This window comes from Talpa occidentalis, unplaced genomic scaffold (genome assembly GCF_014898055.3).
Source record: "Talpa occidentalis isolate TD23 unplaced genomic scaffold, MPIMG_talOcc4v2.1, whole genome shotgun sequence".
Classification (NCBI taxonomy): domain Eukaryota; kingdom Metazoa; phylum Chordata; class Mammalia; order Eulipotyphla; family Talpidae; genus Talpa; species Talpa occidentalis.
In genome coordinates this window covers 34,786,780-34,813,571 of record NW_026555331.1, presented here as the reverse complement: position 1 = coordinate 34,813,571, position 26,792 = coordinate 34,786,780, and the positions used below count along the sequence as shown (strand labels likewise).

Here is a 26,792-nt window from a genome sequence, read left to right as displayed (position 1 = left end):
TACAGTTTAGATTAAAAATTGTATAATATTAAAATTTAGTTTTTAACAAAAATGTGAATCCATACACATTTCTGACAGTGGGAAATTATTGTAAGTATGTTAAGGAATGCTAAGCATGGGAAATATATCCAAGTTGCAGGATACTTATAATGAAAAAATACAAAAGAAAAACTATTTTCAAATGAATGATTTAACAAATTTGCTCATTTGAATAAAAAGAAAATACCACCATATTTGGACTAATTTCCAAATTCCATGGGGTCCTGAATGTGTGGATCTTGTTGCTCTGCTATTTTGAGGAATAGGTCATTTCAATCAAATCCCCGTGTTTAATACAATTACACTCACACAAAATTTTAGAGTAAAATTTTTTATTTAAAGATATGATTTACAAACATATTCTTAATACAAAAATGTGAGTATCTGCCACTATTTTGTTGCAAATGCTAGACTTACTAGAGTCAGTTTTACACATATGCAAATATGTCACGGCTAGAAAGTTCTTCATGACCAGTTCTTTTTTTGGTGCTGAAGGAGGGTCGCTGGAATGAATTCAGTATAAGACTAAGCAGATTAAAACTGTTTCAGTTATTCCTTTGTAACATGCCTTGTGTCACACATATGAATTGTATATTAGACACATGAGTAAAGAACTTTTGGCAGATTGGAAAGTCCCCAGAATCTCTAGATGGACCTGGTTGCTGATAGCTGATTTCCCGAATGTGCCGCTATTGTAGGTTCCTCCTCTCAGTGAAGTTAAGAATGTACCCAAAAGGCTGCCTGCTGGTTCAGCCATATTTCACTTCTCTTTTCATGCACTCACACTCATCTAATGTCAACCTGATCTTACCAGAAAATCAACAGACTGCCTGAGAAAATATCTTACTTGCTGTTCACTTCATTTGATGGTGCTTAAGGCTATATTAGGATCTCTCCTTGTGATTTTAATTGTATCAATATTTTTTATATATAAGTGGATATCTGCTAAAATAGAAAACGAAACTAAACTTTTGATACCTAAGTTAACAGGAGGAAAAAGTATATAAAAACTGAAAATATACAGTTATCATTATTGTGTATAATATTGCTTTGAGTTGATGAGGTAAGATCAGATATGGGCAGTGCTTTTACAATATATCTATACTCCTGAAACCTTTCAGTTAGTCATTGATCTTGTTTCTGCCACACTGAAATTTTGATCTTTGGTAACCATAGATCTTTCTGGAGAAGGGGATGTGTACACCCTTCAGTGACCTCTACCCTAGCCAGCTTTATCCCCTCTAATTGCTATAAAGGAAGAATGTTATACTAAGTATATTAGTAGCCAGTAATACTGTAGTTGCTAGTGAATGACTATATATTTGTATGAAGCTTCATAATTAAACTTCTAATTAACAGGAGATAAACCAGCAAAGGAGAATTTTGATAACTCATTATCAAATGAAATTACTTATCATTAACTTCCCATGTCCATCTGGTCTTCAAAAATTTGTGCAGTCATTAAATGAAATTTCCCGTCTTTTCCCAAAGGGCATGATACTGCATGTACCTTTACCTAAACATTATGATTAATGGAGACTGCTCTCACGGTCACATTTGTCTGAATGTGAAGTCTGCATTCTTAATGTTTACCACAAACCCAACGAAGTTGATGTTCTCTCTGAAGGTCAGTCAGTTCTTCAACAGTTCTCCAGTTACACTGGCAGGCATATGCACGCGTTCCTTTCTTCTTTACCAACTTGGTTTTTAATTTGTGGAATTCTGGCATATTGTTCCTATTTGTAAAACAGGAAGGTTTTACCGTAATGGTTTTATTCAGTGCTAAAAAACTTAAAAAGTTCTAATTGCTTTATTTTCCTATCTTCACAACATCTAAATGTTAAACACTTTATTCCCCTCACACACATAATAAATGGTATGTTTCAGCATTCTCTTTCTGATGGTATTTCTTCAATATTCAGTATTTTTAATGGCAATCTTCCAGGCCTGTTTATTAAATAGCCTGTTGTAGAATATGACCTAAAGGGCTAAAGAAATGGTCTGTCTTAGCAGAGATGACATATGAGAACAGAGTGAGAAGGATGGTGGCTCATCTGCCTCAGATCCTTATCTACACAGTATTTTAAAAAGCTGCAATATGCAAATACAGGACATATAATAGGCAGGTAATAGGCTTTTGGTTGATTAACTACAGAAATACTTATTTCTACATGTTGAATTCATGTATTTCACTTGTCACTGTAATCTCCTTGTCATATTATCTGCAACAACATAAATGCCTGTATTGAAGTAAATGACAATGTTAAAATAATCAATCAATGGGTAGGACCATCATAAAAAATAACTGCCTGACTTGATATTATAAGTCATTAGAAGCTAATTAAATTCATTGAAAATAAATTATGCTCTTCAGAATCCAGGTATGAATTTATGTAAATATTCTATGGCAGAAAATGGAAAAATTCAAAATAAGATGTCAAAAAATGTGTAATGATGAAATGCAGGATTAAATACTTTAAAAAATAGTGCTATCTGCCTTGTTTGTCACTGCAGGCTATAAAGTGCCCTCTGGTGGTCAATGGGCACCACATTCAGTGCTGTAGTGCATGAAATTAGGGTATAACTTAAAAGGTTACAAACTAATAAAACCTGACAGACTTATTAGGTTGTCTGATTTCAGAACACTGAGATTTGACCAGCTAAGTGACTTAGCTAAGATTATGGTGAGCTAGGCTAAGAACTGAATAAGTTTTATCAGAAAGAAAACCCACAAAATGTGTTTAATGAAAACAAAATCGCTAAATGAAGGAAAATGTCCTTTAGTCTGTCTATAATAAAGTTTAACAAACTTGACATTTGATATGTGATTGAATCCTTGGAGATTTTAGATATAGGAATCATAAATACCCAGGGAACTAACCAGTACATGTCAAATGCTTTTTTAAAGAAGTACGTATTTTAAAAGCTTAAACAATTTATTTCTTATAAGGAAAACACATGATTTAATATGAATGTAAAAGTATTGTATTTAGCTATTACAGAAGGCAGTAAAGTACAGCTTATACTTCTTTTAGGATACAATCATTGCCCCCATTTGTTAAATAAGAATAAGACAACCGACTGCGGCCAGAAGAAACTGGGTCCTATCTACTTTGTGAGCCCAGTATCTAGGCATGGCACAGACTAGGTGTTAAGTTATGTCTGTGTGATAAATGTTAAACATATCTACAAAATATAAAATATATTAATGATTTATATCCTGGTGATGATGGCAGCCTTTTTATTTGTTCCATCTTTTACATTCCAAACATACTCCTAAACATCTTGAGGGCTGAGACAGTATTTTCTACTGATTTAAATAACTACTTATTATGTTTAGTATATTGTTGAAAGACAAGCAATAGTGTTATTTATTTTTAACAATGTAATTGTCTAGTTCTCATTGTTTTATCTGAAGGTTTGTTTCTTTTTAAACCAGACTGCCACAGATCTAAAGTAAACTAATCAATAGTCTTAACTCTGAGACACTAAACACTCCTTGACTACCAGTGAAACCAATAACCTTACTTTATGCTTGTGCTTACCCCAGTTTAGATGTTTCATTTATTCTATTATCCTATATGCACTTTATAAAAGCTGATGATTGATTTTAGTGATACAAGGGATTAACCACTTATTAGGTGAGCCAGAAGACATACATAGCAGTAAAACATGAGCTAATACAAACCTAAAGTAGGGGCTCCTGACCTGGGATTTGGGGACTGCATTAGGTTTTATTTGGGGTGGATGCTGTGAAATCTCTCAAACCGTAGTTTTTCCAAATATTTGTATAGCTGAATTATGTGTGTGTAGAAGATTCAAAATTTTCATAATGTTTTCAAGGTGGTTTTTGATGCGAAAAAGTTTAAAAACTTATAAGAGACGAGAATCCTATAAGTTTACATGAAAATGGCTGCTAGAAGATGTGTGTTGCAGTATATTCTGATTCCTTGTATCTGAAAATACAAACTTTGTTTATGCATAGGTTTAGGGGACCGCTCTTAATATTTATTTGAAAACATGAAAGCATACTTCAAAAACATCTTTATAACATCTTAAAGTATCAGGTAATCAGTAAATATATAATAATGTAGAAATTATAAAAATATGAGTAGGACATTATCCCTATCACAAGCTGGGAAGCTGACAAATACCAGCCTAAGACTTTCAACCTCATGTCAGAGTAAGTGAAATGCTGTAATAGGAATGAAGGGATGTGGACAGAGAGGAAAGGATGAATTTACTCCTAAGTTTAGAGAGTGGTGAGGGAATCATAGAAGATGCAAGGAATTGTACCCTGGTAGGGTGTATGTAAACAAAATGTTGGGAAGGTATTCCAAGAAGTGGACAGTTTGCTCAAAGTCACAGGGAATGGAGGATTGAGTACTTTACTGTAGCTAAATTCTTGTGAAGGTGAAAGGTATATTGAGGAAAGACAAAGCTGGATTATAGTTAGGTGGGGACGGGATTGTGGAGGGTCTTAACTGCCATATTAAGGAATGTGGACATTATTCTGTAAGCATGGGTTTTGGGTAGAAGAATGGCATACTTAAGAGTTATGCTTTAATTCTCAGCAAGGGGACAGTAGTCTGAAAGAAGAGACTGTAGGCAGAAAAAGAAGTGAGGAGACTACTTCTGTATTTGTCCAGAAATAACAAGTCCTTACCTACAGTGACAGCAGACAGATGGAAAAGAGGGAGATGGATGAGAGAAACACTGAATAGGTTTAGGTGAAACATCTTGCCAAGTCCACCAAGAGACAATATAGCAAAATAAGAAATAAATCAAGTTGTATTTTGTGTACATTTCTCTGAGTGAAGTTCTTTAGAAACATACCTGAAAAAGAGATAATCACATGATTTGTCCCACATATAGTCATCATAGCTTACTACCCAGAAATCGCAGGCTATACAACGCAGATGGTCACACGTTCTGTTCAGAGAAAAAGAACTGTATATTAGAGATGTAGATATATTTAAATATGAAAATATGGTTATTTATTCATAGGATATACTACATTTTATTTGTAGGATACCACATAGGATATTCCACGTGATTACTGAATGAAAAACAGAAAGGTAAAGATTAATCTGATATAAATTTTTATATTAAAGGACTAATTATATATCTGAACTTTCAGATTAAATTTCTATAAGAACCAAACCTATTTTACTAAGATCTTACACACTGATACATATATGCACACATTTACATTCAACAGATATAAAATAAACAAAATGTATGAGTATTTTAGTTCAATAGTTTTCAAAAGTGTCTAAGGGAGCTATTCATTTAACTTCTTCAAAGTGCTTCATTTTTTGAAAATTTTAGGGATGATTCCATCACAGAATTTGCCACATTATATTGAAATGAATCTGTCTTCCTTGTAAGCACATTAAATATCTGGGAAAATATCTTACTTGTTTCTGTTTCCCTACTTGACATTAATGTGTTTATTCATTCACTTAAAAATTATTTACTGATATCTTATGTCCTGTGAGATTTCATTTTTATGGATCTTAGATTCTAGTGAAAAGAAATAAAATGATACTCATAATAATCAAATTATATAGTAACTTAGAAGGTAAAGAGAAGTTTGAATGAGGGTAAATAAAACTGGGACGGAGTGGATTGCAGTTTTACAGGCTTGTCTGCATAGGCTTTACTGAGGTCTATCTGAGCAGTTTCTTTAAAGGAAAGAAATGGGGTTAAGAGAAGGTTCTATTAAGGAAGGGAGGAAAAGAACATGGTTGTATGTTGATGGTAAAAATGCAGTGAAGAATCAAATGCTAATTATGCAGGAGACAGAGGGAAGAACTGTAAGAAACATACTTAGAATATAAAAGGGACCCAGTAACTATCTAAGGAACTGAAATGCCACGTAATTCTCAAAACTCAGATACTTTAGGGAGTAAAAAAGGCAAGAATTGGGTATCCCAGATGGCGCAGGGGTTAAAGACAGCGCTATCAAGCTAGTTATCAAGCTATCAGCAGCCACTGCAGCATGACTTTGATCCCCAGCCGGCCAGGGAGCTACCCACATGGCACAGCAGACCTCTCCTGTCTTGCCCACTGCTCCCCTTAGCAATGTATTTCAGTAAATCTACCTCTTTTGCTCCCCACTCTTTCTGGTGAATCCTCTCACACACACCCCCTCCCGCACCTCTGGCTTACACTCCAGTTCTTCTATGCATAAATAAATCTTTAAAAAAAGGGGCAAGAATTATGAACTACAGATGCAAACAATCTGATTTGTGTAATAATAGTAATTAAAAAAAAAGCTTATATTCCTTTAAGTATTTAAAAACTAGAATCAATAGATACATTTGATCCTTAAGATTAAAATAAGCAGAGTTTTTAAGATATCAAAAACTACATGGGAAAGATGAGTAAAAGAATGGAAGAGAACATTTTCATCAAATGATTACATATTCATATAAACAGTACTTGCAAATAATAACAAACAAAAAAATTGAAATATATTCAATTTCACTAATGAATAATTCAAAGTATGGACATTGGACACGGATATGTGTACCTATATACATATATTGAATAGTTTATAACTGTTGTCAGACAACTGTGTCACTCAGTTTGCTTATCTATAAAATGGTTAATAAATACTTACACACCTCATAGAATTACTGAGAAACTAATGAGGTAATATTTGTATAAAGTATTATAATAGTACCTGACATACAATATTTGTTAAAAAGTTAAAATATTATATAAAGAATTAAAATTTAAAGCAACCACAAAATGTTTATACCAATTATGTTAGCAAAAATTAACACCCTCAGACATGTTTGGTGGGTATGTGAATTGCTATAAACTTTTGATAAAAACCTTGGCAGTATTTTAAAATTATACATGTTACACTATCAATATCATTTTTGAATAACATATTACACATTAAAAAAATCACCAGCATGTAAGTATGTATACTCAAGAATTTTTATTGCAGTATTGTTGAAGTGGCAAAAAATAATATCTCCTTGATATCTATCAAACAGGGAAAACACTGAAAAAAATGCAGTACCTTTATATTGTGGAATATTAGGCAGTTGATAAGGGAAATTAGATTTATCTGCTGACCTAGAAGAATGTCCAAAGCAAGGTGCTTAGTAACAGATGGCATGATCTTATTTTTGTAAAAACAACCAAAATTATTCCTGTTTATAAGTTTGTTAAAAATACAAAAGAATGTGAAAGCTTATATACTATACAGCTACTACTATTTCTCTCAGGAGTGGTGGGAATTGAAGGGAGAGAAAGAAATTACCTTTCTCTTTATACATTTTTCAATTTTGGTTTTATTTTTTTCAACTAACATATAATACTTCTGCAATTAAAAAATAACAAAACAAACTCATCACTAGATATTTTAGACTTATTTCCATCTAAAAATTTAGATATGTTAACTTCAAAACTGCAAATAATTTTTGGCCTACAAGTTATTTTGAAAATAAATGCTTTATATTTCTAAAAATATTAATAGTAACAATAACTAACATTAAAATCTATACAAGCTTCATGAGCAATTCCATATTTACTTTCAAACTGTTAGCAATTTATGAAGTTATATTTGTACGTACAGGAATTCAACACAATTACATTTGTATACATTTGAACTTGGATTTTGAATGTACAAGTCAGGAAATGCAGAACGATGGTTCCAAAGCTGCCATGACTTGTTTTCTTATGCATATGTAGTTTATTACATGATTGCACAGAGTGTTAACTTTAATGCCTTAATACATATGAGCAATTTGGCTGAATTATTGCTGTTGTGGGAATGATAATTTAGAATTTCCTGACATTTTGTATGTGTAAAATCTCAGCCATAATGTTAAATACAGCTTTTTAATTTAATTTAAAATTTAGTAGTTTATTCAAATCTATTCACACTACCACATTTTCCTGCAAACACTGTCCTTTGAGAGAAATAAAACTAAATTGCAGCTAAGAAATCATTCCGCTGCTACGATTCACTCTATTAGATCATAATTAGTACCAGTCTATGGAATAATCCAGTCTTGCAAGCAGTTTAAAAAATAATTGGGATAGTAAAATTCAACTTGGCTTGAAAATAATGCCTTGGTTTTATCTATACTTTATTAATGCCATCACAATTGCTACTATAGCTCTTTCTATTTTCCATCAACTATGTAAAAGATTTCAATCTTCACTCTAAAATCATTCAGCATTACTCCCAAGCCAGAGATTTATCAAGAAATAAAACAAATAAATACATGGAAAATGGGCTGGATAGATTCAATTTCCTTTATGCCATGGACACGTAAATCCATGGATAAGGCTTAAATCCAACCCATATAGTCTTCTGCCGAAACTGAGTTAAATCCTCTCAATTCTACACAGTGGACTAGGCAGTCTTGCTGTTGGACAACAGGCAAATAACTGCAGCTGCAATAGCAAAAGCAGCTAGAATTCTCCATCTCACATACATTACACAGCCTTTTGAAAATTAGTATACTAGAAAGCATAATGGATCAGGGATCAATTTATACATTTGAGTCTTTGCTTTGTATTGATTTGTGTGACCTTGGACAGAGCACATTACTTGGGACCTATTCTTGACCACATTCTCTCATACCTCCTGTAACCATTTAACCAATGAATTCTGTCAGTTCTATATTCACAATAGCTCAATGTGCCGTCCTTTTCCTATAGCCAATGCCACTACTCAGGTCACAGCTATCATCATTGCCCCTGACCCCTTCATGATAGTTAAAGTGCTCATTATCTATGCTTGTAGTATCCTGCACTTTCCCTTCACACCACATATTACATGGAAATTAAACACTTATTTGTGGACTTACCTGTTTGGGGGTCTCTAATGGAAACTTACTGAAAGTAGGGAAGGTATTTATTTGTTCACTGCATTGTATCCAATCAATACCTAGGATCTAGCAAGCAGTTTGCTAACTAGTATGTGTTTGATGAATTTAATACCAGTACCTCAATTTCCTCATTTGTAAAATGGTGCTAAAAATTCTTGTTGTATTGCCTACTTGGTTTTTTCTCTGTGGAGCAAGTGAACCACTACATGTGTATATAAAGTGCTCTGGGCAGTATAAAAACACTTCACACATAAATTGTTTCACATGCACATCACATGAATATGTATGTGCTTATCTTTCTGTGAGTGCAGATCTGTGTCATGACAAGGGCAGCTGATGACTGGTATCTTTTTGATAAGTGAGGAAGGAAAGAGCTGTGAATAAAAATATCTCTGCATATCTATGTAAATGGTGTATGTTTTTCCCCTTGTAGTTGTGCAGAAGGTAGAATGACAGGTCTTGGCATTCTCATGGATCAGCGTTATGTTATAGGCTCTTGAGCTGTAAAACAGGTCACTCTTTTTTTTGTCTATTCAAAGGCTGTCTGGAATAGGCTTCCTAGAATCTAGGCCAGCCCCACCACAATCCTGTCTTTTTAGATCCCACGTCTAGTATTCAATATAACAAGCTATCTCTGAAATGTGGTTAACATGCAATCATGTATCTCAGTCTTTTCTTTTTAAAAAAATTATTACAAATCTAGGTTTGTGTTTTTTTCTGACCCTTTATTTTTTTAATCTGACCCTATATAAAATAATGTTTTAGAAATAACTAGACAAAAAAGTATACTAATCTAGTTAAGTAGAGTGCTGTAAAAACAGAACCAAAACTAATCAGGACAGTACAAGGATATGCTGAAAACCAATCTGCTTCCCCATTTTATAGCAATGATAGCACTATGCTTAGAATATGACTTGAACTAGGTGGCATTCTGACTATAAGACTGCCCTGGGAGAGGTGCTAAGTGAGAGTACGGGTATAAAAAGGATGGGGAAAAGAAGAAGAAAGTGGGGTGTCTATTTTTGAAATATGTCAAATCAAGTGACTATGCTAAGAATATTTTGGGTTTTGCAGACCTGCAGCTTTCCATCCTGACTGACTGACCAAGGTAGTGTGGGTAATGTATAATGCAGATGCATGGCTGTACTGCTTCACCTGTCTTCCTCACTGGTGTCCACTGCCTGGAAAGAAAAATGGGAAGGCAGATGCACATTTGCCTGGTTTCCTATGGAAACAAAGCTGGGATTACAGTGGATCTGAGCATTTCAAGTGGAGCTTAGAAAAGAGTGTCAGCACAATGAATATCACATACCCAACATCAAAGCTTTTAATCACTATTACCCAAGAATAATGAACATTTCAGTACAGTGTCCTTTGATTGGCTAATAAAATATACCTTTCATTATGAAGCTGATGCCAAGATGATAAGAACTATGTTTTAAGGACAGAATATCAATTTCGAAAAACCTAGTAAGAGAAGATAATATATTTCTGACATCTTACCTCTGTGAAGCATTTGTTCCAATCCCAGGAGGAGCAGAACTTCCACCGAGGTACACTGGGCTGCAACTAGACATGTTCAACAGATAGAGGAAAAAGGATTAAAAAAAGGAAATATGAGAAGTTAATTTGTCTCTATTTTCTTGTAATCAAGTTGTGCATTTTCTTGAGCAAGTCAGCTATTGCAAAGAAGAGATATTCATTTGGAGGATCTCTCCTTTATTGGATAGTAAACTATACATGCAGGAACACTCAAGGAGTGAAAGTGAGTCACAGAAAAATGTGTTTGCCAAATAATGTAAGGGACAAAGTAAATACTTAGAAATATAACAGCACATTAATTTTGAGAAGCTGTTCACACTTTTTTTCACATGGGGGAAAATTATTTACAATAGCAATAATTTTCCATTCAGTTTCCTTTACACTAAGGAGTTATAGACCAGAAGAATACCAAGATACTGCTATTGGTCTTTCTTCTGAAAGTCAACCAATGCTTTGATGTTCAGTGTCACTATTGTTTAAATGGTAATGATATCTACTACACTATGCTCATAGTGTTTGCTCACTAGCGTGTATAATTCCTCAAAGCAATCTCAACTTACCTTTTACCAAGGCTTTGAATGGAAGCTCTGACAGATGTGTTACCTGAAGACTTAGATTTTAATTTCTGTTAAAAATACAAAACAATAAAAGGGCAAGGGTAACTTAGAGAATTGTAACATGAAAATTAGTATTTTTTTTAAACAAGGACATTCTCTAAATGACTGAATTTTTCTATCATTTTAAAATTTCTGAAATAAAAACAATGATTAAAACCTTTTAAAGGCAAAAGGGAAGTAGACCTCCCTGAGGAATTTGCAAATTACTCTGTTAACTTTTAGTCCAGGAAATTGATATACTGCAGTTATTAGCATGCTAAGATTTAGAGTCACTTTATAACTCTTCAGTTAATACTAGAGTTCAATGATTTAATATGAAGGAGACCTGCTATTTAAAACTTCATCCTGGAAAAATTCAACTGAGGAGGGAAAAAAACCTCAGACTCATTTTTAAAGGCTTTGAGTGATACTCACCTGAACTAAAAATAAACTAACCAAAGTTCTGGGCAACTTCAGGAATATTAATTTTGATCAAATGGAATAGTATCAACCAATAGACATTTAAGAACACAGAGAGCTACCTAGTTACAACTATACAGTAGTTCCTATATGGTTACCTAACATCATCATTAGCCAGCATTTATTAAGTGCTAACTGGTATGTAGTACCAAACAACATAAACCAACCACATACTAGGACCACCGCCAAGGAAAGGAAGTGAGAGGAGAAAAGGCAATTTAAACTCTGCGGAGATGTGCTTTCATTTTACCTGGTAGAGAGTAATTTAACGGAGGCAAAGATGTTTTGTTTTACCATTTCTCTTAACTCTTTCATATGACTTTAAACAGAACTAGGAAATTTTTTGGTGCATGCCTGAAAAATAATGTGCATGAGCTTCTTTTTGTTTTGGGGAGCATGTTTCATGTTCCATCCAGGCTCACACTTATGGCTCTGAGTTGCCACACTATTTGTTGTTGCTGGGATTTCTTGTATGGGTCTGAGAGCAGCTTAAAAACACAAAGCAAGCAATCAGTGAGGGAGGGAGCAGTACTCTCAGGAGCATGATCCAGGCTTTAAGGATAAGGTGGCAGGACTTGCCATTCAGATACCTCTTCTCATCCAATTAATATTTTATGTAGACCTGCTCTCCACAAGTTTTTTTGGGTTGCTTTTTCCCTTGCAGGTTGGGAAACTAAGAGGTATATAACAATTTACAAAAGCAAGCATATAGAAGAAGTGCATAAAAATTTACTTCTTCATGATTATAAGTTACTTTTATATCAAACTAGTATATCTTAAAGTCAAGCCACAGAAGTATTTCCTTCTCTTTTGCCTTGAACTGAAGAGTGTCTCAAGTCCAGATCTGTATCCTGCAGTATCAAATAATTGCTCAGAAGATCAGTGAATAACAAGAACATCATACAAGTATATTCTCCCCTGCTATTAATTAAAGTAGCATTGTTCTTTGGCATTTGTGTTGCATTCTGTTCACGTAGTATATAACGTCACTGCTACTGTGTTGACATGTTAATCAGCTAGACCATCAGCTTTTAATTTACCTCAGAGGAACTGAAAATATTAAGTTTAGAGAAATACGGATCTTAAGTTCTATACTAGCCATTTGATTTTTAGTCTGGTTGACAAAAGTATAAGACAAAAGTATCCACATCCTCAACACCACCATTACCTGGTGACATTCATTTCACTGTCTGGCTTCAATTTTCTCCACCTTTTAAAAAAATCTTTGGTAAATTTTTCTTTGTGGCCTTTGTACTTTAGACTTCCATTTGATCTCTTTCTCTTAAATCTAACAGTTATATTTTGCACCAATCAAAATGGTAAAAATTAAAGTATATAAATTCTTATATATACTTTATACTTCTTATATGCACTGCTGTTGACAAGACAATAAATGTTAGTCACTTTGGAAAACACTTTGATAGTGTGTAAAAAAGTTGAAGATGAGGACACCTTGACTTAGCGATTCCTTCCCTAGGTTTATACACCCTAGAGAAACTTATGTACATGAATAAAAGAAGACATATAAAGGTAACTGATTCGTCAGTGTTGTTTGTAAAAGGAAACAACTGGGCATAATCTAAATATCCAAAACCTGGGATGGATTAATAAACTGTGGCAATGAGCTATTAAGAATCAGTTAAAACTCTTTATGATTCTACACATAGCTAATAAAAGTATAAAAGTATGGAAATGATAGTGATTACCTCTGAGAAGGAAGGCAGAGTAAGATTTGAAGAGTTCTTAAATTATATCTGTAATTTTTAATTCTTAAAAAAATATCCAGAGAAGCAAATATGGCAAAATGTTAGGATATGTTTGATGTGGATGGTAAATACAGAAGTGGCTATTAATACTGTTTTATGAGCTTTTTATAAAGTTGATAAATACAGATATGTATCAACAAATTTAGAATATTACAATCTATTCATTGATTCATGAGATAAAAGCTATGGTATTTTATCTGAGATGTTCAGCACATTTCTATAATGAAAGCTACTTAATTTTGGTCTTTGAGGGCCTCCATGGTGGTGCCAGGGGTTAAGTCTCAGCACTATGAAGCTATATTACCAGCCACCGCAGCAAGAGTTTGATCCCTGGCCAGGTTGCTGGCCCACGTGGTACAGCAGACCTCTCTTGTCTTGCCTGCTACTCCCCTCAGCAGTGTATTTCAGTCAATCTGCCTGTTGTGTCCCCCATCTGTCTCCCCTTGGCCCCTGGCACCTCTGGTTTATACCCCAGCTCTGGTATGTATAAATAAAAATTTTTAAGAAAAGTTTTTGGGGCCTCCCCTGGTGGCGCAGCGGTTGAGCGCTGGGCTGCGAAGCTGCCCGCAGCCTCTGCAGCGCTGGTTTGATCCCCGGCCGCTGGCGAGGGTCCCACATGGCGTGCAGACCTCATCTGCCCCCAGCTGCTCCCCTCAGCAGTGTATTTCGTCCATCTGCCTTCTTTGCTCTCCACTCTCACTCTGGTAATTCTCTCACTCTCCTGCGCTTCTGACTGTACCCAGTGCTTGAATAAATAAATCTTTAAAAAAAAAAAAAAAAGAAAAGTTTTTGGTCTTTGAGAAAAGTATTCTCAGATTCTACAAATAAATACCGTACCAACTTCATCTGTGAGTTGACTTTTGCTCTATTAGCTTTTCTGATTTTCATTCTTGTTGAGGAATGACAACACGTGCTGAAAGTTTCTATTTTATTTCTTTTGCAACTTTTAGAGGAATATTTTCTCTAAATAATTATATTTCTTAGAATTCAAAAGACAATAGATACTTGTGTATTTTCAGACTATTCTAAGCATGTCTTCAAATAACAAAAGAATTACTACACATTTATTATACTTGACTTACAAAGGGTTTTTTGTCAAAGTTGGGCTCTTCAAATATTTCATTAATAAGACTGTCAAGATCCTCTTCTTTTTTAAATGTTTCTTTTGATCTGAAAAACAACACAAAACAAAAACAGTTGAATCTTAAGCACAGAAAAAGTCAGCCAATATCAGCAGAATTTTGTTTAAAGTCCATTATTAAAGTTGGTAACAGAAGGATAAACAGGACATTAATTTTTTTCCTGCTATGGACATAGCCTAAGATTGTTGAAACAAAGAGGTACTTTATCATATGCAAATTCAACATGTACTTTAAAGAAGACATTTAAAGCTCTACATTATATTTAAGAGAAAGTTGGGCATGTGCCTTTCTAAATTACATCAGCAACTCATTTAGAAAATACAAAGTAAGTGCAATTATAATTGGATTCTGGGAATTATAAACAAAGATTATTTTAATGATTTAAATTTTTTCCACAAGGGTTTAATTGTAATTCAAATAACCATATCCCTTTATTAGAGGAGCTAAAGATTATATAATGCAATGCTAAAGATTATATAATCAAATGATCAATATAAAAAATAGAGTGATATTTTCCTCATGGCATATCTCCACTACCTTCTGCAGGTAAAGCCATCACAAGGTTATTTTAAAAAATTGTTACTGCATGAACCTTCTATATACTAGATAACACTTAATACACTTAAGTACACTTAATACTAATGAGTTTAACTCTCCATAGTTTATATGTTACAGATGCTGTATGTCTACTTTCTAATGTCATTGGACCATTAAATAATTTTAGTAGACAGATTTTAATCTAACTTTAACTTTAGAAACATATTTATTCTGAAAATTCCAAACACCATGAACACAGCTCTTCTTTGTTACTACCTGGAGTAAGACCTGGAGTAAGAAAATCCAGAGACTGCTGCCAATATTGATTGTCTGACTCCATCTATCTCCAGGTTTTGCCTTTTTATTTGTTCCCTCTCTAAATTTTATCCTTAATATCTTCCAGTTTACTGTCTCTTTCCCTTGACTTACAAATATGCTCAAGACTTTTCAAAGAAAAACTCCCAAAAACTTCTTGAAGCTGCCACTCTCACTAACTAATGAAGAATAGTTTATATCCATTATTTCTACTTCCTTACATGTAAATTGAATTTAGCATCACCTGGTGATCTAGATGAGAGCTTTTCAATTTTGGAAATACTAACATTTTGGGTCAGATAATTCTTTAGGGGGTATGTATGTTGGGAGGGGAAGCTAAAGGGGTCACTCTACACTAGAAACACATCTTTCCCCAGTTGTCATATTCACCTCTCTGTGACAGGGATGGTAGACTGTGTTGAGAATGAGTACATCAGGAGTTCCAGCATACAAGATAATATGCAAATAACGAGTGGTATTTGCATAAACATTCAGTCAAATAAGTGTTAGAGCACTCAAAGTAATCATTTTAGATTAAATTTATTCTTTAGAATGCTGCCCAATACTCAACTAAGAATTTAGAACTTCTGTCTCCAAACTTTGGAATCTTTTCAATCTTTAATCTTCTGATGGTGAAATTTTACAAACAAACCTCTCTGGAGGTAGTAAATCTGGTAAATAGGGTAGCGATGGAGCTGGATAATACTACTGGGAAATCACAAACTTGCACATCAAAACAAAACCACACATGCAATTTTAAATTAGAAAGACTGATTTTCTTGGGTTGTTTTACGCTGTTTCTGTATAATTCCACAAGTGTTCCCAACAGATTTTAGTAAAAGTTACTCAGGGGTTCCCAAGTTACCACTCTGAAGAACAATACTCATTGTGACACAAACATTTTGTTTTTTGGGGGTTGAGAAGGCAATGTGATGAAGGAAGTAGTCCTATTTTATGATTACACGGAAGAAAAATGATAGACAAATTTGAACAGTAGTTTCTGGATCAAAATCAAAAGACCTGAGAAACTCCCCTAAATTTCAATTGGGATGCCTAAAATCTGCTGGGACTCTTACCTGGGGTTAAGGAGAGAAGGAAGGTGGCTGGGTGAATAGACAGTATTCAGAATAATTAACCTTTATCCTAAATCTAGTATCATCCAGTTTTCTGAACTTAAAAAAAGCTGTGATGACACAGAATAGAATGGAATCATTTCCTTCGGTAAGTGGCCCAAGGATAATTCTGGGGGAATGGGGCAGAGGCAGTAAAACAAGGTTCTCAGTGCCGGGCAGAAGGGTATGAGCATCCTTCAGGCCGGTGCGGTCCTCTCCAGGATCAGGAGAGGGCGCCGAAACAGCGGCCCTCTCAACCCCAGCCTTCATCTCCAGCCCCGCAGCCCCCCAGATTCTGTCGGGGTGACAGAGACTGGGCGGGGCCTAGAGCCCTCAGAGGCGGGGCACCGGCGGGGCGGGGCCTGGCCGGGGCTTGAGGTGTGCGCTGCCCCCGGGCGGGGAGCCGAGGGTCGGGGCCTAGCAGGAGGCGCTGGAGGTGGCCGGCGGACACGTTCCTCGGAGTCCCGCGGCGGAGGGGCTGCGTCTAGGGCCTGGCGCAGGCTTTACCAGAACTGCCCGCCCCTCCCGCCCCTTAACCTGAGAGAGTCTTTCGCCTCCGCTCGGTTCCGATCGTGGCTGAGGAAGCCGCCGCCGCGGCCACTGGGCCGCTCGACCACGCCCCGTTTCAACGGGTCTGGTCTGCAAAACTTGGACTCGACCTCCTCCAAGAGCTCGTCCAGGTCCTTCGCCATCTTGACTCGTCACGTCTTTCCCACTCCCGGGCTCCCCTCGTAGCCGCGCGCCGGCGCCGGGTGGTTTCCCGGGGCAACGCGAAGACCCGCCGTCCGCGTCCCTGGCCTCCCTGCGCATGCGCGCGCCGGCCCGCGGCGGCCCAAGTGCGGGCGAGGCCTCGGCGCTGAGGCGCTCGGGTGAAAGGTCCCGGCGGGTCCGCCAGGCCTGTGGTTTCAGGGCTGCCCGCGGGGATGGAGGTAGGAACTGTCTGTCCTGGCGCGACCTGTCGCGCTTTGCCTTTTTCGTTTCAGATTGTCTGGCGTGTTCCGTATTATCTCCCCCTCCTGGACCCAAGTTGTAACCACAGTCACACAACTCCGGAGCTCCCTTCCCTAACCCTCTTTGGATCTCTTGGGGTCCCCCTTTGTAGTCCACTTGTTCCCGGTTTCCAACCACCGATAAATTCCATAAATAATCTGTGGGGAAGAAAGCCAAAATGAAAACATGTGGGGGCAAAATTTCGCCTTCCCGTAGTCGGCAGGATTCGAACCTGCGCGGGGAGACCCCAATGGATTTCTAGTCCATCGCCTTAACCACTCGGCCACGACTACTGTTAGCGATAGTGCCAGCAGCGAGACCTATGTGGGTTCTTGGTCCACGTGTCTACGGGGATAGGTTTGTCTCGATCCGGGGAAAAACATCACAAAGCTGTTCTATCGCGTAAGAGCTGACTTTGATATTAGGAACCCGATGATTTAAGCTTTTGAAAGACACTTAGGACATATCCCGTTCAACCTCTGATGTCCCCCTCAGAAAAAAGGGACTTCTAGTCAGACCTCTAGAGTTAGACAAAGGGAGACAGGGAAGACAACCTGTACTCAGGTGCACGCACCTGCTTGCACAGCAACGGAGCCTTTGGCCGGAGGAAACCCGGAGGCCTCCTGTCCTGACTCCCAGTTCCAACCCTTCTCCTCTCCTTTGCATTAAGGCTACAAGGACCATCTTCGCCCAGAGGGCTCTAAAATACCACTACCCGCCAATTTAAATGGGCTATGCAGGGTCTTTTTGTCCCACCCTAGCATAAAAACACTAATTTGAAAAGTGATATGTATCAGTGGAGGATATGGTCATGTCATGGTATTCTTATACATATTATGCACGGTGAAAATGGAACTTTTTGAGTATTTCTAAATTGGGGTAGCAAACAGGTTGGCACTTGGAAAACTTCAGAGATATTTGATCTAGATAATTTAGTAGCTTCATTTATTTGGTTTGTTATTTGTTCAAAATATTTTTAATAACCCTGAAGAGCATTGTGCTGTGATGTGTTGGAGTGAGTGAATCTGCTCAGTAGGGCCCACTTTTAAATTTTCATGAATTTGGGAGCCAATTGTTAAGATACAGCCATTATTAAAAAATAAATTGTATAATCTTTTAATTAACAACATTAAAAACCGAAGTAACACTCAAAACTCATTACAGTCTAGTTATTTCATTTGCATCTATTGTATATAAAATATGCCATGGACTGGTGTTGTGTATCTCTTCTCAACTGTCCATTTAGTGATGTCATTTGGGTAGCTTGAAATCAGCCATGTGGATGTATTTACACTAGGGGAATTGCAAATGCTACAAAGCATGACTTTTGTGAAATATTTACCAATTGACTGTTAATGTTAGCACTTTCAGATCAACCTTGAATATTCCCAGCAAGGCCACACTTACCTTATCTGTAGGACTGAATTGGTTATTCTCTGTAGCTTCCTTTTACCTAGTGGAATCCTGGAATATTGTATGATTTACCATTTTATTTATTTAAATGAGGTAACATTGTTTTACATTCTTATTAATTTTTTGACAGTATAGCATTGCTCCCCTGCAGTGTGGTCACCATAGCTCTCCCACCAGCAAAACACGAATGGTCCTCTACCACAGCCCATTATGCTCCCCACATCCCCCTCCTCACCCAGTCCTCCTCTTCTTGCCCCCCTGGATTCCTCAGATATATAGTCAGCTTTCAAGGTTTGTCTTTAAAGTTTGTCTTTGACCCTTTGTTTGCTATCTCTCTCTATAAGTGAAACCATAAGGTTTAATCTTTCTCTGTTATTTATCTTTCTCTTTCTGCCTTATTTTGCTTAGCATAATCCCTTCCAGCCCCATCCATGTTGCTGAATAGTATTCCATTGTGTAGAAGTATATAAGCACAGCTTCTTAATCTCCTCATCTGTTTTTTGACACTGGTTATTTTCATATCTTGACTATTGTAAATAATGCTGCAATAAATACGGGAGTGCAAGTTTTCTTCATGTTTTTGTGTTTTTCGGGTAGATGTCTAGGAGTGGAATTGCTAGGTCATGTGGCAGATCCATTTTCAGTCTTTTGAGAAACCTCCATACTGCTTTCCACAGGGGCTGGACCAGTTTATGTCCCCAACAACAGTGTAACAGTGTTCCTTTTTCTCTACATCCTCGTCAGCACTTGTTTTTTTTTGTTTTGTTTTTTGTTTTTTAAATATGGGTCAGTCTCACCGGTGTGAGGTGGTAGCTCATTGTGCTTTTGATTTGCATTTCCTTGATAAGTGATGATGAACATTTTTTCATGTGGCTGTTGGCCATCTACATATCTTCTTTGGAGAAGTGCCTATTTAGCTCTTCTGCCTGTTTTGATTATTTGTTTTCTTTTTGTTGAGTTGTGTAAACTCTTTGTAGATCTTTGATACAGTCCCTCCTCAGATGCATGTTTTGCAAATATTTTCTCCCATTCAGTAGGGTGTCTCTTCATTTTGGCTTCTGTCTCTTTCACTGTACAGAAGCTTTTTAGTTTGATGTAATCCCAGTTGTATATATTCACCTTTGTTTACCTTGCTGCTGAGAATGAATCAGTAAAGATAGTTTGTGAAGATAATTTCTGAAGTTTATGTCATGGAGTGTTTTGCCTACATTTTCTTCTATGTATTTTATGGTTTCAGGTCTTATTTCCAACTCCATTTTATCCATTTTGAATTGATTTTTTTTTGTATGGTGTGAGATAGTGGTCTAGTTTTATCTTTTTTGTATGTGGCAGTCCAATTTTTAATTTTTTTTTTCTTTTACAGTTCTCTTGCTGGGTGGTTGTACCTGGAACTGAAAGAAGGACATAATAAACCACTTGAAATTCAAGCCGCTCTTGTAACATGCTTCTAGGAGGAGTAACACATAGTTGCCATCCAGTTTTATAGGCTTAAATTAATGATTTTATTTTTTTTCGAGAAAGAATGGATGACTAAAATGAAAATGCATACATTGTGCAAAAATGAAAAATGATGTAAGAATTACATAAAATAAAATATTAAAAAATAAAAAAACCCCACTTAAATAAAAACCAAATTCCAAGACACTGGAAATCAAATAAAATTATCACCAGTTTAAAAAAAAAAAAGAATGGATGAAATCTGAGGTGCTATGTGCCAGTAGTCCAAAGAATCTATTAGCATGTAGAGATTTTACATGAAGGACCATGAAAGAATAAAGAGGACATGGTTCTAGTTGTATGTTTCATTTGATGAATATTAGAAAAAAATTGGAGCTTGTTTCCTTTTTCCTTCCCTCTCATCCCCACTTCAGTCAGATGCTGTGTTTTGATCATCCAGAGGTTGGTGTTTAAGAAATTCATTTAAAGTTCATTTAACTCTCCATTGGGTCTCCTGACTTCTACCATGTTCTCTTTCTGGTTTGCCTTAGAAAGAAAAGGCAAATTCAGAATCTACACGGAGAATTGCCGCTTATCACAAAAGTCTTATACATATACATGTGACAGTGTATACATACATATACATGTGTCTTATATATATACAGTGTATACATACATATACAGTGTCTTATACATATACATGTGTTCATATGGTAAACTGTAAAATGATAGCTAGTGTACCATTAAAGATCTTCAGATGTTAAGAGTATTATCTGGGTGTGCTTCAGTGAACTCTAACAATGGAGGTGGATGTACATGATGAATATATACTTGGCTTTAGAAGATTCTGCATGCGTGCAAATCATATTAGAAAATTAAAAAAAACCCCACATTATGTATTCCTTTTGTATTTTCTTTTTGTTTGCCAAATGAGGAATGTTATTTATTATTTCTATAATTATTAATATGTATAGAGAATGATGTGAGAATCTTTGTCCTTTAAGTCTTTCCCAGTCTTGGAAAGAATGCTGAATGTCAAATGTCTTCTAAAGGAGCAGAGCCAAGTGCCTTCAGACAGTACAATTGTCTAACATGGTAAAAGGGACGTGCCATATATTATTACGTTTACTTAGTATTTCCAAGGAAGGAGTTTAGAGAAAAGATGTCCAAAATAAGAAAACAAAGCCCTGTGGCCTTTTCCAAGTAACTGAAGAACACTCTGAGCCTGCCTGCTCACTAGCGCCATTCTAAATGAGTTAGAGGTGGTGGGTGATACAGCTGGTTCTGTTGTCCTACACAACTCCAGGCCAACCCTTTCAGTTACAAGGTGTTTTATAATCCTCCTGGCCATTCACATAATGAATTGCAAGGCCTCTTTGAGTTCCCACGTACTTGGGTTTAATTTCTCCAGCCCTGCTTCTCTCCCCACACATTGCAGACCTTCTAAATAAACACCCAGTGCTGGGCAGTGACAGAAATGTGAGGGGAGGCAGCCTCCCTGAACAGTTGCGAGACTCCCAACAGCTGATGCTGTGGAAGAAATGGAATAGCATTGAGGCAGCTCCAGTCCTTTTAAGTGGTCCCTGAGTTAGGCCTCGGTGTCATGTAGGTAAATTCAGTCCAGAACACGCAGAATCTTTATTGGAATTTGTACATTCATCTCTCACAGCTGTGGAGAGTTTAGACTAATCACAACTCTCACTGGGATACTATCATCTTCATAATTTGAAAAAGGATCAGGAGCCTGCAGGCTTGGAACATCTTGAGAAAACTCTGGCTCTGAAATACATCATCACACGTGGGGGACACCACTTGCGGCATCAGTGCAGAGAGTTTAAGAATGCTGAAATCAAGTATTTCTCTGGTGTGATTTCAAATGGTCTGAGAAACCTGAGAACTGTTTCTTTTTTTTTTAAACTGCAAAACAGATTCTTTCCTCTTCCATCAACCTCTTTGCTGTCAATGTGTCTAATGTTAGGTGCCAGAAATGAGCATAGTGTTTTAATGATAACAATGCCAAGGTTAACACAGCCTCCAGGGCTCTCTCAAGAATCAGTTAGGGTGTATTTTGATCCACAGACACGTTCTGAAGGCGTGTTGCTCCGTAGTCCTTTTAGTCTCAGTACATTTCTCTTCAGCAGCCTGGATAAAACATGTCACTTTTTGCCAGACCGTCTCATGTTTGGGACCCCTTGGCCCATATTTTTCATCGGCCCCATGTGTTCATATGGTAGGGCTAGGTTCACAGTTGGTATTTGGGAAGGAGCCTCTGACAGCACCGAGGCCTTGTGAAGTATGGTGGGTTAATTGTTCCAAAAGCCAGTGTTCACAGATGTGCCATAAGAAGGTAATACAATTTTTGACCTCACTCAAATGGATATTTTATCACCATTCACATAGCAACCAACAAACAGATCAGTCTGAGGATGCAAGTACTAGTGTATGTGGCTCAAACCCGCCAGCCCTCTGTGGCATCTGCAGTCCAACATATTCGCATGTTTCTTTCAGTTCTACAATTCTTTGAGTATGGTTCCCTCTTCCCCACCTCTCTATTTCATATCATTTTTTTTGCTTTATGATCTTTAACCTTTATAAAGTTAAACCTGATTCAAGAAAAAAGAAAAAAGGGATCAGTCAGGGAACTACAGGGGTGGAGGCGGGAGTAGGAATTCCAGCTAAGCATTATAATGAAAGCAAAGTGAGAACCAAATTGGTGGAGGTGTGACTATGAATATGCAGAACCCCTATTATATGAGGTTATGGAGTTAGAATTTTACTTATGCAAATCAGCAAAGCACAGAACACAACGCCTTGCATTTCCCAGAGGAAGTAATGCTGTTTCCCCTTCCATTGAAACTGAGGGAACTTCTGCAGAGCTTATAGAGGAGGTGGTCAGCCTTGGATTCAGGGAAGTGCAAGTGACCTTGCCATGAATGCATTGTCCAACCTGCCCTATTTTCTGTTGTCTCTATCCGAATAATACTATTTTGTTGTTGAAGTAATTGATTGCTTTTGTTTGAGGTCAACAGAAGCAGCTGGAAGTGTCTCTTAGGACTGGGCTTATATTTAATGCCTATCTGTCTTCCATTTCGCTGAATTAGCTGTATTGCCTCTTAGGGAAGAACACATGATTTTAAACAAAATGTCTCTACCTATACAAAAAGCCTCATCGAAATCCTTAAGAATAAAGCCAACAGAGCTATCCCACTTATAATGAACAGTGCAAGCAGTATTTGGAAGCTGGGAAGAACTTTATTATATATAAAACTCTTTCATGTTATAGATGAAGCAATAAAGTTCAGAGAAGTGAAATAATTCAGAAATTATTTGATTATTAAGAGATTCTCATTGCAATAATTCATTACATTATCTTAGTTCATTACCAACTTGTTATTCTGGATAAGACTCTTCTAGGGGCCATGAGATTGATGATATAAATTGGGTATCTAGGATGCCACATTTTGGGAAATTTTTAATGCCTGGATTGATATATAAATATAAAGATAGTTTATCTCCAAGTTCTTTATCTCTGATGGCCTGTGTCCCTCGAATGTACCCACCGCTCTCTAGTTTAGTGGTTATGCCTAGACATTATGTTATATGAGGACACAAGCTCCTGTAATACTTGTTTTTCCTATTGTGTCTAGGAAGGGAGGGGAATGTGCGCTTTTTGAGGACATCTAAATTTTAGTCCTATTGTACTACTGTTTATGGGGCCAGAGAATCCCTATCTTGTTCTAATAATGAGGTTGGTTCTCCGACTTGTGAATTGGAAACCCAAAGAGACAGGTCTTCCTTTTCCCAATTGTCCTTTGTTATTAACAAACAGATGCAGAAGCCACAACAGCGCTTGAGTGAAGGAGAGTGAGTTTCTCTTAGCACTTAGAGTTTTCTATTCTAGAGGAATTTGTGGAGGCTACGAAGGAGGGTCATAGCAGACCATACACTCCAGGAGGGCAAGCTTAGGCTCACCTTTTTACCCCTAGTGTTGGCATGTCCCTGGCTGGCAAGTATTTCACTTTGTCATATTGTTTGTTATGTAAATGCCCAGTATCTGTTTTTATCATTTTAACTTGCCTTAATTTCACAAGATTCCATCAAACTCTCTTGATTTTGCTGTAAATGGCTGCATTTCATCTTTCCTATGGCAAAAAATATTCTATCGTGTGGATATAGTATGATTCAATTGGAGGCCATTTAGGCAGCTTCCAATTATTGTAAAATGTGCTGCAATAAATTTTGTAGCGCATATAGATTTTTACATTGATGGTTTTGTGTTCTTTGGATTGATGCTCAAGAGTGGGATTGCTGGGCCATATGGTATTTCCATTTGTAGTTTTAAAGATGAATCCAGATCCCTTACCATAATGGCTGCACCAGTTTATAGTCTCACCAACAGTCTAACAGGGTTCCTCTTTGCATCCTTTCCAGCATTTATTGGGGATCTTTTTAGTATGTGCCATTCTCACGGATATGAGATGATATCTCATTGTAGCTTTAATCAGCATCTATATTATTAGAAACGAAGATGAACTTTTAAAAAATATTTTATATAATTCTTACATCATTTTTCACTTTTGCATAATGTATGCACTTTCATTTTGGTTATATTCCCCATACAATTGCATCCCCCCTTATTTTGACCCTAATCCTTCCTTTCCCCGTGCACACCCCTCCCACCCCCCATAGTGTGTCTCTGGTTTATAGTTGCTTGTTGATTTTGATTTTTACTTTGTATTAATTAGCCTTTTTCCTGGCCCCTTATTTAGGTTTTGTAAATTCCTGCTATGAGCGAGACCATCCGGTATTTTTCTTTTTCTTTCTGACTTATTTCGCTGAGCATGATCCCTTCTAGCTCCATCCATGTTGCTGCAAACTGCATGTGTTTATCTCTTTTGATTGCTGAGTAATATTCCATTGTGTATATGTACCACATTTCTTGATCCAGTCATCTACTTTTGGGCATTTGGGTTGTTTCCATAGCTTAGCTATTGTATATAGTGCTGCTATAAACATAGGGATGCAGGTGCCCTTTGGAATTAATGTTTCTATGTCATTTGGGTAAATACCTAGAAGTGGAATTGCTGGGTCATATGGAAGCTCTATCTTTAGTAGGTCAAGAAATCTCCACATAGCTCTCCATAGTGGTTGGACCAGTTTGCCCTCCCACCAGCAATTCAGGAGAGTTCCTTTTTCTCCACAGCCTCGCCAACATTTGTTGTTGCTAGTTTTTTTTAAATATGTGCCATTCTCACTGGTGTAAGATGGTATCTCATTGTAGTTTTGATTTGCATTTCCCTGATTACAAGTGATGTTGAACATTTTTTCATATGCCTGTTGGCCATTTACATTTCCTCTTCAGAGAAGTTTCTTTTTAGTTCTTCTGCCCATTTTTTGACTGGATTATTTTCTTCGTTTTTGTTGAGTCTCATCAGCTCCTTGTAGATTTTTGTGATCAGTCCTTTATCATTAGTGTTGTGTGCAAAAATGTTCTCCCAGTCAGTGGGGTTTCTCTTTGTTTTGGTTATTGTCTCTTTTGCTGTGCAGAAGCTCTTTAATTTGATGTAGTCCCAGCTGTTTATCTTTGCCTTCACTATCACTGCTTTGGGTGATGTGTCTGTAAAGATGTCTTTGAGGTGCATGTCATGTAGTGTTTCGCCTATATTTCCTTCTATATATTTTATGGTTTCAGGTCTTATGTCTAGTTCTTTAATCCATTTTGAGTTGATTTTTGTGTATGGTGTGAGGTAGTGGTCAAGCTTCATTCTTTTGCATGTAGCAACCCAGTTTTCCCAGCACCATTTATTGAACAAACTTTCTTTGCTCCAGTGCACATTCTTTGCTCCTTTGTCAAATATTAGTTGACCATAAATCTGTGGGTTTATTTCTGGATTTTCTATTTGGTTCCATTGGTCGGTGTGTCTGTTCTTGTTCCAATACCATGCAGTTTTGATGATTATGGCTTTGTAGTATAGTTTGAAGTCTGGGAGTGTGATGCCTCCATTCCCTTCTTTTTTTTCAGGAGAGCTTTGGCTATTCAGGGTTTTTGGTGATTCCATATGAATTTCAGAAGATGAACATTTTTTCATATACCTACTGTCCTTCTGTATATCTTCTTTGCTGAATTATCTATTCATATATGCTCCCATTTATTAATTGGGTGGTTTCTTTTTCTATTGTTGAATTGTGTATGTTTTCAATATACCCTGGATATTAACCCCTTGTTAGTGTTATATTATGTGATTATTTTCTCCTGTTCAGTAGGATATCTTTTTAGTTTTCTTATGTATTCCCCTTTCCCCCCAACAATGTAAAAGCTTTTTAACTTGAGGTAATCCCTATGGTGTATTTTTGCTTTTATTTCATTTGCCTTTGGGTCGAGTTTCTAAAAACATCTTTATCATTGATGTCATGGAAAATATCACCATTGTCATCTTCTATATATTTTATTGTTGCATCATTATCTTAATGTTATCTTCTCTTCCTGCCCTTAAAGGAAAAAACAAAACAACAAACCAACTAGGTAAGTATAGGAAGTCATTTTAATTTGATTTTGTAATCA

General features: G+C 36.7%; 1 protein-coding gene and 1 non-coding gene across 3 annotated transcripts; both read right to left on the bottom strand.

Annotated features, from left to right (window-relative positions):
- Positions 1–360: 360 nt before the first annotated feature.
- Positions 361–17,158, bottom strand: CFAP418 (cilia and flagella associated protein 418). Of its 2 annotated transcripts, none has more exons than XM_037503874.2 (6): positions 16,928–17,158; positions 14,367–14,454; positions 11,003–11,067; positions 10,404–10,469; positions 4,876–4,971; positions 361–1,775 (listed from the first exon to the last, which is right to left on the bottom strand). In XM_037503874.2, exons 1-6 carry the CDS (start codon positions 17,080–17,082, stop codon positions 1,622–1,624), a joined length of 624 nt encoding a protein of 207 aa, XP_037359771.1. In that variant the 5' UTR covers positions 17,083–17,158; the 3' UTR covers positions 361–1,621. The 2 variants fall into 2 exon arrangements, with proteins under 2 accessions (XP_037359771.1, XP_054548073.1); XM_054692098.1 differs by lacking the exon at positions 16,928–17,158 and adding an exon at positions 15,669–15,843.
- Positions 17,159–17,591: 433 nt separating this feature from the next.
- On the bottom strand, positions 17,592–17,673 carry TRNAS-AGA (transfer RNA serine (anticodon AGA)). Its single transcript has one exon. It is a non-coding gene; the product is annotated as a tRNA-Ser (tRNA).
- Positions 17,674–26,792: the final 9,119 nt, after the last annotated feature.

Coding starts and splice junctions, on each gene's coding strand:
- CFAP418 (XM_037503874.2), bottom strand. CDS start 17,082: ATGGCGAAGGACCTGGACGAGCTCTTGGAGGAGGTCGAGTCCAAGTTT. Junction 11,068..14,366: donor ACTTTGACAAAAAACCCTTT/GTAAGTCAAGTA, acceptor TATTTTTAACAG/AAATTAAAATCTAAGTCTTC. Junction 1,776..4,875: donor TGTGATTATCTCTTTTTCAG/GTATGTTTCTAA, acceptor TTTTACAAATAG/GAACAATATGCCAGAATTCC.